Raw genomic sequence first — 11,704 nt, 5'->3', positions numbered from 1 at the left:
CTGTAGCCTGTATAGTAGTGTGACAATCCCAAGAAAAGAATAAAAATATAAAACCCATTTCCCCTCATGTCTTTTCACTTCATTTCACAAAATCAAAGGGCGCGTCTCTCTCACTCTCCACCTCTTCTCTCTATCTATCCATCCACCGGTTCATCGAGGCACCACCTTGACCACACCCCCTGACTCAATACAAAACAAAACACACCTCTACACACAGCTTCATGTATCTATCTATTTTTAGAAAGAGAAACGATTTCTAGAGAGAGAAACTGACTGGAACAAACTGAAAACAAACCATAAGCACTGGGATTGACTCTGATTGGGGGTTAATTTATGGCGGAGCTAGGGAGCGGTGAAGTGTACGCGCCGCCGCGGACGATACAGGCGTGGAAGACGATACTCAATTGGTTGAGTTTCTTCTTTCAGATCTTTTTGCAGATCATTATTAAGGCGTCGCCGTCGAAATTCTCGCAACTGGTCTCCACGACGGCGTTTAGGCCGTTGCCTGATGTTGAATTGTCTGAGTTGACTCAGGAGGATGCGCCGCCGACGGCGGCGGTGACGGTGGAGGAGCCTGGTGGGAGGCGGGACTGGCCGTCCGAGAAACTTACGGTGCGTGAAGTGTTCACTGATCTCTCCCTCGCTCTCGCGCTCTCTCTCTCTCTCTCGCCCCCTCCATCTCTATCTCCCTCCCTCCCTCCCTCCCTCTTTCTATCTCCCTCTCCGTGCGTGTGTTGAATTTTGATATTGTTTTTAAGGAGAGTTGGATAATGAATGAAATGATGACTGTACATGTGTGTGTGTTCAATTTTGTTTCTCTGAGTGAAGTTGGATAGTGGAAGATTGAATTCATGAATATATATGCGTATGTATGTAATTGTTAAGTGATTTAAGTTGCGGATTATGTTAGTAGATGTATTTAGGGAGGTTTTTGTGGTTACTTTTCGTATTTTTGTGTCATCAAGATCAAGTGTTCAGCTTTTTTGGTATTTTCTGTAGATTAGCAAGTTTTATTGTGTTCTTAAAACCAAGGCATTTATTTTAAGCTAAGATTTCTTCATGGCGGCCATGTAATGCTAGGTGATTGGGTCTCTTACCCTTTGTTGTTGGAAGGATTGAAATAATATGAAAATAGTATGAAATTTATACTGTTTTGTAGGCATGTTTGATTAAATATCATTCCTTTCTTCTTCAATTCACACAACTTTCAAGTAGAGTTCAAATTGAATAGAGTGTTATTGTTCAAGGTATGAGATCTACTTGGTGACTTTCCTAACGTTAAAGTGCTGGTGGTCGGGCATAATAAATGAATGATCAATATATCAGTTTTAGGCTTGCCTTCGTCTGTTTTGCCTTTGTTATGCATAATGGGCGTTTTTAATCAATTAACTGAATCAGCAGTTAAGCCCTTGTTAGTGAGGACAGCTCTCAACTCGAAAGGCACGAATGGGTGCCTAAGTTAATTGAATGTTGTAAGGTCCTCTATAGTTGTTACTATTGTCTTTTATGCTTATAGCTTTTGTTGTGTACTAATTTAATAGTGCAATGGTTCAAAGAAGTGTTTTAGTTGTAGTGGCAGTTGTATGAAGCTGGATATTAAATTTAGTGCAAGCTCCAATATCACCATTTTACCTAATGATTGGATTAAATTTATAAAATTATAAATATGGTGTAAAAGAACAAAAGAATGGATGATAAATGGGAGCTAGACTTGTTCACTTTTGGTGATGTATTGTGATTTGGGAGCATAATATCTTAACTTATTCATCTGCAAAAATCAAATTAGAGGGACTTGTATAGCCCTTTACACATTTAAAGTGATTTTAATTTTCAAGTTCCAACCATATGCAGGTGGTACTTGACTTGGATGAAACTTTGGTATGTGCATATGAAACATCTAGCCTGCCTGCTATTCTTCGTGAGCAGGCCACGGAAGCTGGGTTGAAGTGGTTTGAGTTGGAATGTATATCTTCTGACAAGGTATGCTTTATATTTTTTTAGATTATTTATATATTTAGAAAATAATGAATGAATCGCTTATAGTGTTCTCCGGTTTGGTGTGAAGGAAGTTGAAGGAAAGCCCAAGGTCAACTATGTAACAGTGTTTGAACGTCCTGGACTGCGTGAATTCTTAAAACAACTCAGTGAATTTGCAGATCTTGTGTTATTTACTGCAGGACTTGAAGGTTTGCAGCTCATTATTACTTTATGTTTTTATCTCGAGGATCATGCTACTTTATCAATCTTAGAAATCTTTACTTCCTGTAGGCTATGCCAGGCCACTTGTTGACAGAATTGATGATATAAATTGCTTAAGTCGCAGGCTTTATCGGCCCTCAACGATTAGCACGTAAGTAACTCTGTAGCAACATAATTATATCTCCGAGCCCCTTTGAACTGAATATATAAGTTCAAAGGGTTCCTCTTGCTACTTAATCCTATTTCCATGGTTTTTAGTTCAGTTGACAACTATTTTATCCATAATTGATTGAATACCACCATGTTCAAATGGATCATTCCGATTACACTCATTACATCCTTATCACTTTCTTTCTATTGTTTGGTCCATTCTTTTCAACTATACTTGAATATTCTATTGGGCACGAGAAATACGTTCCTTGAACCATATCTTTGGAATCAGAGGGTTATATGTTATTGGATTTAACACGTGAATAATGTTTAAGGGTTAAGACTGAGGTTTACAAATTGTACTAGAGAAAGGGCGTCAGCAGATTTAATATTATCAGGATATTGAATGTTTTTTGACTGATATGTAGGATGTAGGTTTTACTTGTCATAGCTGCACTGTTTCATTAAAGTAATTAAACACTCTGTAACCAATTAAACTGAGACTATCATAGCACCACTATTGCATTTAATAATATTAGTATCTCTTGAATAGTCAAACTTCTGAAAATGATCGTTTAGAGATAAATCATAGATGTAGAAATTATAGAATGATAGGAGGGAGTATTTACTACACAAGTAGACAGTGAATAGGTAATCCTTCTAATAAGCAGAACACTGTACCTAGCTGTGTAGTACAGGTAGAAAGAACATTGTGATTATTGATCTGTAATTAGTTGCCTTTATCTTCGTAGTTGTGTTGTATTGAGAACTGTTTTTATTACTATTATCTTTGTGGTCCTTCAGACTCCATGCCTAAAAATGAATAAATAGCACAGGGACCGAACCTTTCATTTTCTGCTTTGTTATTATGTCTTGGTGAGGTGGCTGCCTCATGTAGGTTCACCAGTCATGCTTATTGTGATTTGTGTTATAATATTGAAACAATCAGTTTAAGGGATTTTCAAGGCCAATTTTTTGATTTTACATTTTATTAAAGTATTTCTTGTATAGCAGGTAATTTTGTTTGTCACATTACTGTATTTTCTTAAGAAAGATCCTGTTGCTTTATGAATTACAGGGAATATAGAGAGCATGTAAAGGATCTATCCTGTATATCAAAAGATTTTTGCCGAATTGTTATTGTTGACAACAATCCATTCAGTTTCTTATTGCAACCGGTGAATGGAATTCCATGCATTCCATTTTCTGCTGGTCAACCTCATGATGAACAGGTACCCATGATGTTATTTCATATTATACCTTAGTTACTATACCAGAAAAAGTATGTACATTACCAAGATATCGCCTGATTAGAGATTTTGCTTTGTGCTTTTAAGTTGAGCCTTCCTGCAGTATATTATCTTCTGTGGCTGTACATAACTACATATACGAAATGAATTTAACTTGGACGGCAAATAGAAAAACTATTTATTCTAATTTGTGATACGGGCAAGTTAAATCCGCATCTAATCTATTTTTCTACAAATCTTAATCAGCTTTTGCAGGTCCTCCTTCCACTCCTCAAACACCTATCACAGCAACAAGACGTGAGGCCTGTACTATATGAAAGGTTCCACATGCCAGAATGGTTTCAAAAGCACGGAATTCCTGCTTGTGCTCCAGGATTAAGGATAACTTAAGTACATTGTATGCATAGGAATTTCTCCTCCACCTCAGAGGCAACTAAGCTGGTACTCTCTGCATAAGGGCATCCTGACCTCATTAGAACACAAAATTTTTGTATAGCATCATTTATACACCAGAGGCACGGTGATAACCCCCATTCATTACTTGTAACAAAGCTTTCCCTACTATTTTATGCCAATATGTGAAAACTCAGAATCTTTGTAGCATTATTTAAAGATGGCAATGGTTAAATATGTATGCTTTAAGTGCTGTAACCTGTTCTTTGATCAATAATTAATCCTACTTTGCATTATCATAAGCTTTATTGCTCAATTAGACGAGATTGCTTACTGCACATTCTGTTAATTACTATTGTTGCTTTACGACATCTGCATCATTACTGATCACTGATCAGCATTCAGCCAAGCGACTTCCAGATTATTGGACATTGTAGCATACAAATAAACTGCACATTTCTTACATGTAGAAATATTATAGTGAGAACTTTATTCAAATTTCATTTGTAACCATTGTTTTACGTGGAAACTTTTTACTAGAACATCCTGTTGCAGGCTGATGTAACTCAAGTGTGCATTCCTGATGCGGATTACTGTATTGGTCTCGTTGTCAGGTAAATCTGATGATAACTGTATCGCCTCGTTGTCAGGTGAATCGCAGATCCTACAACCTGACTCTCCCCTAAAATTCAGACACTCATCCTCAAATGCACCAAACACTTTGCAACCTACTTGCCACTTCTTGCTTAGAAGCTTTAGCAGCTAGCTTGTGCCTTGTAGGGCTAAAGTCTCACCGGCCTTTATAATTTAGTTACATGTGTATGTTCTATATTGTTCTTTTTGGGACAAATTTCCGTATTTGTTTGACCTGAGCTTCTGTTAGATACGAACCTAATAAATCTAAAACAAAGTATCCTTTAAGATTAGGTGTGTTTTGTGTGTCCGTATAAATTACTATAAATTTCTGCACACAACTAAAAAGAAATCACATATTGAGGTCCACATGCACCCAACTGCTTCCTACAAATTGCTCTGGAACTCTTCATATTATAAGCTTGTAAAGGGACTGTCTACCTTACAGTGATGCAGTCTGGGAAATTTATTCAACAAATGTACACGCTTTTACACACACCTACGTGTACTATTATTGAGTAAACATCATCATTATTGGTGTTCTTCACACCTAGGCTTATTATACATAAATCACTTTTGTTTAATGATTTACTGGAATTTCATAATTTCATGTTTAATCCTATTGTTTTCCGCCCTTTTTCTTTTTAGGAAGTCATTTCCAGTAGTTGGTACACATGTGACATGTTTGAGTTATTTAATCATGAAGCATTATGGTTTTTTTGTTCATACTTTAACTAATCCTGTTCAGTAAACAATATATAAGCTACTGGATTAGCAAGTTAGTATTTCTATTTCATAGTAAAGTATAGTATTTCATAATAAGTCTTGCCGCGCAGCCTGCATCTTTATAAATTTTTAGTGACATTAAAAATTTTTCATAAAAGAAAGTCTTAAACACCTTTTCCAAAAAACAAAAAGACGGAAATGACTCGACCCGGTTCATATACGGATAATTCGAATTTTAATAAAGAAAGATATTACATTGTTTTAGGATTTTTTTTAATATTTCTTCAATATGAAAAATCGATAATCGAATATTGAAAGAGAAATTACATTGTTTTAGGATTATATTTTTGGGTGTGGCTGTGGTGGGCAAACCATCTTTTTGTCGATGGCAGAAACAAACATACTTTTGCAACGAACCAACCAGATAATCGTGAAAAATACAGTGTTTATGCAGGAGAACAGTACTACAGTCTGTAAAGTTCTTGGATTTCAACCCCGAGCCAGGCCATTTCGAACAACACAAAAATATAAATATAACAAGTTTGCTAAATTAATTGGCAGACAAAAGAGTTGTAATAGATTCAGTACTCGTAAAAGGCAACAAAAACAACAAAACAAACCTTTCAAAACATTATATTAACCAAACATGCATTAAGAGGTTTACATGAGAAAAGTCTTTGTTGGCAGTCCTCATTGTCATGGTTAGTGAGGCTGTTTGAGACCACTTATTTTTATTAGTTTGGGGCCATTTCATTATTATCTCTTACTCTTCAAAGATTAGGTTGATAATAAGTCTTGAGAAAACTCTCTCGTTGAGTGAATAACAAGCCAAGCAGCTGGTCAAATTTTCAAAATTTACAAAAGTGGGTCTTTGGGTTTTGTTTTGTGTCCGTGTTATTCACTGCATAATCCCCATGTGAATTTTCCAAAACAAATAAAGTTTCCATAGTAGAAGATTGCGTTTTCTTGAGAGAAATTTGTAAAGCAGTTCCAGGTTGATCTTAATGATGAATATATTTTGAACAAAGAATTTTATTCATTAATCAAAATTGACAATTTAATATTATATTACATCAGGATAGATTTTTATTTATTATGCAGAAATATTAAACAAGTAACTGAAGGAGACATTGGTAATTTTGTATCGACACGTATAGAGCTGAATTCCAGTCGGGTGGGCCGGCTCGAACTTGTTTAACTGGCTCAGCTCGGCTCGACTTGTTAAACGATCCGAATATAAACAAAAGTTCTGACTCGTTTAATTAAACAAGTTCATTCGAATCAATTCGTGAAATTAAACGAGACAAGTTCAGGTAGAGGGTTAGGCTCGATTAAGTATAAAATTACATGAGCTGGCTCCCTCGACTCATTAAAACTCGGCTCGAAGCCGGCTCGACTCGACGCGTAAAATTAAACGAGTCGAGTTCAGAAAATGGTTTAGATTTGATTAATTAAAATTAGAATCGACTTAGTCGACTCGATTCACGTAAGAATTTAAACTGGTCAAAAATTGAGCATCTAATATTCCAGGTAAATGCTCGGTTGAAGTTCAACACAGAATTCATGTACTGACGTGTTTTTTTACCCTGTTGTGTTTCATAAAATGTACAACACTGTATTTTTTAATCAGAGGAAGAATTCTTGCTTCAAAAAAATGGTTTTACAAAGTTGCTGCGAGGAGAAGAAATGAACGGGAAACCCACATGTTAAAATTCTCCCAATCATGTAGAAGATTATAATATATCTTTAGGTTTGTTATCATTACTAACCCGTATTATGCAAGGGTATTTTACAAAAATATGTTTATAGTAACTTATGTTATATAGGATATTCTTAAAAAAAGTATATTTTATTAATATAAAATATATAAGATATTATTATTTAATTTAGTTTATAAATTGTGTACTAATATTTTATATGCTGATTTATAAAGATTAAAATTAAAATTTTCCTTTTAGCGAAAACAGGTTTATTTAACGATTCCTATTTATCATGTGATACCATACTCCTACTGTACTAAATCATCAAATAATAAAATATTAATAATTTTCAACCAAATATTAATTATACAATTCAAGTATTCATAATTTCATATAATATACTACAATGTTATTACAAAAATATAAAGCGTGTTTACCGGCGTTTAAACCCTAAGTTTTAAGTCATTTTTGAATATGACTATTTGTTTGTGTAATTGTAATATGTCGGAAGTCAAATTAAAATTAAAAATAAGCCGGAATTCGACCTAAAGACAAAGTTAGTTTGAGTGAATCAATTTTTTAAACTTTTTTTGGATAAAAGTTATCAATAAACATAAGTTACAATAAGTCATTATTATTATTATTATTATAGATAGTGTTAAGTTTTATTGTACAAAAAATAATAATGAATCAAAATTATTTAAATAAATATAAATATTTTAAACTCTAAATTTATCACATAGGTCACGTTAAATCATAAGTCACGTAAGTCATAAATTTAGACCAAACGGCTTTTGATCCGAATGAATATAAGCTCAAAATTAATTACTTTAATCATCATATCAAAATAAGATTAAATAAAATTATGTCTGTGATAAATATTATACAAAAATCATACTCCCTCCGTCCCAATGAATTATATACATTGGGATTGGACACGGAGACCAAGAAGAAGGGTAAGAAATGAGTAAAGTTAGATGGAAAGGGGGTAAAGTGGTGGGATCCACATATTTTTTAATAATAGATTTGAGATAGTGGAGGAAAGTAGCGGGTGTAATAGTATTTTTATTATTATAGAATGGAGACAGCGGAGAATGTAGTGGGTGGAGTAGTGTTTTATATTATAAAAAGTTGTTATTTTGAGAATGTATAAAAATGATAGAACATCCCAAAAAGGAAACGGTATAAAATTGATTGGGACGGAGGGAGTAAATATTATAAATATATGGTATAGAATTGATTGGGACGGAGGGAGTAAATATTATAAATATATATAATTTAATTTTTTAAGCCATTTATAATTTGTTTAGAATTTGTTAAAATAATTTTATTTTAACCATGAAAGCGATGGGAGTATATATACATTTTTTTTTTTTTGCCGGGAGTATTATACTATTAGTTAAATTAAATTCACTGTATCTAGTTTTGAGTTAGAAGCGGTAGGAGCCTTCGAACACATTGAATTCATCAATCCCACTCCAGCTCCCCCTACCTAATTTTAAATCAAATCAAATACACACCTATACATACAATTCATCATCACCTTCCAAAATTCTCATTCTCATTTTCCATCTCTCTAGACAATCTCGTCTCTCCCCAGTCAAATCTCGCAAATGAACCATCCTCACACTTCCCAATGACATCGCCGCCGTTAGCTCCCGCCATCATCTCCTTCACTATTCTTTTCTTAGCCGCCGTCACCTCCGTTGAGTCTCTCTCCGGCACCACCTCCACTCTCGCCGTCATTTCCGGCCCCTCCGGCCCCACCATCTGCGGCATTCTCGCTTCCCAGCCGACCCATCACGTTGTCTGCTCCCGAAACAACTCCGCCTTCAACATCTCGCCGGAAATCTCGTTCACGCGGATTTCCGGCGGCCGGGATTTCTTCTGCGGCGTCAGGTCCGGTGGGCACGCTTTGATTTGCTGGAACAGCACTTTTGTGCCAAAGAGGTTGTATTATAATGAAAGCTTTGCGTTGGATAATCTTGTTGTTGGTGATTATCAAATTTGTAGCTTAATTGATAGCACTCGAAATGTTATGTGTTGGCGCGGTGAGTCTCCAGAGAGGACTCAGTTTCGTGGGGTTTCTTCGGGTTTAGGGTTTTCTTGTGGAGTAGTAAATAGTACTAATAGAGTCTTATGTTGGAGTACTAATGGAATTAATTCGATTGATAATAGTTATAGATTTGCTGAATATATGCAAAATGAGTATGCCAATTTTTCGATGTTGAGTATTGTTGTAGGGGGGAGTTTTTCGTGTGGGTTTAATTTAAGTGGAGGTTTAATATGTAGGGGGAATAATGGCAATGGTGAATTGGATGTTCCATTGTCGGGTTTGAGTAATGTGTATAGAGATGTCGCGCTAGGGAGGGATTTTGGGTGCGCGATTAGGAATGTTAATAGTATGGTTGTGTGTTGGGGAAGGGGGTTTAGGGAGGGTTATAGGAATGTCAGTGATGGGGTTTTTTTTGAGTCTATTGTTGCTGGAGAGGATTTTGTTTGTGGACTAACTAGTAGTAATTTTTCGGTGATTTGTTGGGGGCCGGGGTGGGGTAATGTAGAGAATGAGGTTTCGTTGGGGAACATTTTGCCAGGGTCTTGTGTTGAGGAGGAATGCGAGTGTGGTGTGTATCCGCAGTCCGAGACGTTGTGTTCTGGAAATGGTAATATATGCAGCCGGTGTGATCTCGTGGAGAGGATTCCGCCAGTTTCACCACCTACATTGGGTGATGATGCACCGTCTTCGCCAAGTAAGGAGATTTCTAAGGGTTTATTGGCATTTGCTATTGTTGGATCTGCTGGTGCTCTGCTTTCTGTTTGTGCTATAATTTATTGTTTGTGGACTGGGGCTTGTTTTGGGCACAAGAAAATTCATAATTCTGTGCAACCTACTATTAATGGGACTAATTCTAATGCTCCCAATTCAAATGGAAGTCCGCCTTCAAGGTCTTCCACTATTAGGCGTCAGGGTTCTAGAGGATGGAGCCGTCAGAGGAGTGGGACAGGTGGTTTGTTTGGTCGACAGAGGAGTGGAACCTCGGGTTTATTTGGTCGTCAGAGGAGTGGAACCTCGGGAAAGTATGCAGAGAGAGCGGAAGAATTCTCGTTTTCTGATCTATTAGCAGCTACCAACAGTTTCTCCCTAGAGAACAAGATTGGTGCTGGTAGTTTTGGTGTTGTGTACAAAGGTAAGTTACCAGATGGTCGCGAGGTTGCGATTAAAAGGGGAGATACAAGTACAATTTTGAAGAAGTTTCAAGAGAAAGAGAGTGCTTTTGATTCAGAATTGGCATTCTTGTCTAGGCTGCATCACAAGCACTTGGTCAGGCTTGTTGGTTACTGCGAAGAGGGGGATGAGAAGCTTTTGGTGTATGATTACATGAAGAATGGTGCACTTCATGATCATTTGCATAAGAATAATGTAGGAAACAATAGCGCCTTACTAAATTCTTGGAAAATGAGGATCAAGATCTCACTAGATGCTGCTCGTGGCATCGAGTATCTCCACAATTATGCAGTTCCACCTATAATCCATAGGGACATCAAGTCTTCAAACATTTTGCTGGATGCCAACTGGACTGCAAGAGTATCTGATTTTGGATTGTCGTTAAATGGTCCAGAGCCTGACCATGATTATAGACCGACTAAGGCAGCTGGGACAGTTGGCTACATTGACCCTGAGTATTATGGCCTGAATGTCTTAACTGCAAAGAGTGATGTCTATGGTCTTGGTGTGGTATTGCTAGAACTTCTAACTGGAAAAAGAGCCATATTCAAGAGCGACAAAGATGAAGGTGAACCAACAAGCCTGGTAGACTTCGCTGTTCCAGCCATCATGTCAGGAGAATTGATGAAGATTTTGGACTCGAGAGTTGGACTGCCACAGCTGAATGAAGCTGAGGCAGTAGAGCTGGTGGGATACACTGCCATGCATTGCGTGAGTTTGGAAGGAAAGGACAGACCAACCATGACTGACATTGTTTCTAATTTGGAACGTGCATTGTTCTTATGTGAAGATAGCCATGGCAGCATCTCTAGTGGTTCGATCTCCATCGTTTCAGAGTAAATTATCCACTTCTTTGATATTCAATTTGATTCTTTAGTCATTTTCGTTTTACAGTATACTTGCTGACCGTAAGAGATAGGGTTTAGGGCTTTAGAACTAACATGAGCTAGGTTAGGATTTTGTGAACACTGAGACACAACAAAGGGCTTATGACACTAATTTTTTTCTTCAAAGTTGAGTTTGAAACCTCTGGTTTCTATTTCCATGTAATCATATGTTTATTTGTGCTTGTTCAAGATGTCTGTACATAATGATACAGTTTAATGATTCATTATTCCAAATTGCTAATAACTCTTGAGCTTTGCCTATTTTTTTTCATGGTAATTGAAAAAAAAAAGCCTTAAATGAATAGTCTACCATTGCAAAACATGAGGCAATTATATCCGGAAAAGGACTAATTTTTTAACTAGAATTGTTTGGCTATCAATAAAAAGGCCAGCAACGTGGAGAGTCAAGTCTAGCATTAATATGTAAAATGACATGTAACAAGAACTGGTCAACTGTTTTTGTTTGAACAACCAGGAATATGATGATCACAAATTGGGACCTTCCTATCTGGAGGCTAAACTCAATACAAAACTATTGAC

At 36.4% G+C, this 11,704-nt stretch overlaps 2 protein-coding genes across 2 annotated transcripts; both read left to right on the top strand.

The window, feature by feature from the left end:
* On the top strand, positions 1–4,294 carry LOC108215421 (uncharacterized). The gene is made up of 6 exons (XM_017387922.2): positions 1–612; positions 1,852–1,980; positions 2,066–2,186; positions 2,269–2,350; positions 3,428–3,581; positions 3,846–4,294. The coding sequence occupies exons 1-6, from the start codon at positions 334–336 to the stop codon at positions 3,987–3,989; spliced, it is 909 nt and encodes a 302-aa protein (XP_017243411.1). The 5' UTR covers positions 1–333; the 3' UTR covers positions 3,990–4,294.
* A 4,178-nt stretch (positions 4,295–8,472) lies between these two features.
* LOC108215314 (putative serine/threonine-protein kinase-like protein CCR3) lies at positions 8,473–11,408 on the top strand. Its single transcript, XM_064089474.1, has one exon. It carries the CDS (start codon positions 8,688–8,690, stop codon positions 11,115–11,117), a length of 2,430 nt encoding a protein of 809 aa, XP_063945544.1. The 5' UTR covers positions 8,473–8,687; the 3' UTR covers positions 11,118–11,408.
* The last annotated feature ends 296 nt before the right edge of the window (positions 11,409–11,704 follow it).

This window comes from Daucus carota, chromosome 3, assembly GCF_001625215.2.
Source record: "Daucus carota subsp. sativus chromosome 3, DH1 v3.0, whole genome shotgun sequence".
Lineage (NCBI taxonomy): Eukaryota > Viridiplantae > Streptophyta > Magnoliopsida > Apiales > Apiaceae > Daucus > Daucus carota.
The sequence above is the reverse complement of the archived record's forward strand: the minus strand, read 5'-3'. Positions and strand labels throughout refer to the sequence as shown.

What these genes read in the sequence shown, in the direction of transcription:
- LOC108215421 (XM_017387922.2), top strand. Translation starts at nt 334, where the DNA reads ATGGCGGAGCTAGGGAGCGGTGAAGTGTACGCGCCGCCGCGGACGATA. An exon ending in CGGCCCTCAACGATTAGCAC is followed by an intron (nt 2,351 to 3,427) that starts GTAAGTAACTCT and finishes TATGAATTACAG; the next exon opens with GGAATATAGAGAGCATGTAA. An exon ending in GTCAACCTCATGATGAACAG is followed by an intron (nt 3,582 to 3,845) that starts GTACCCATGATG and finishes AATCTTAATCAG; the next exon opens with CTTTTGCAGGTCCTCCTTCC.
- LOC108215314 (XM_064089474.1), top strand. Translation starts at nt 8,688, where the DNA reads ATGACATCGCCGCCGTTAGCTCCCGCCATCATCTCCTTCACTATTCTT.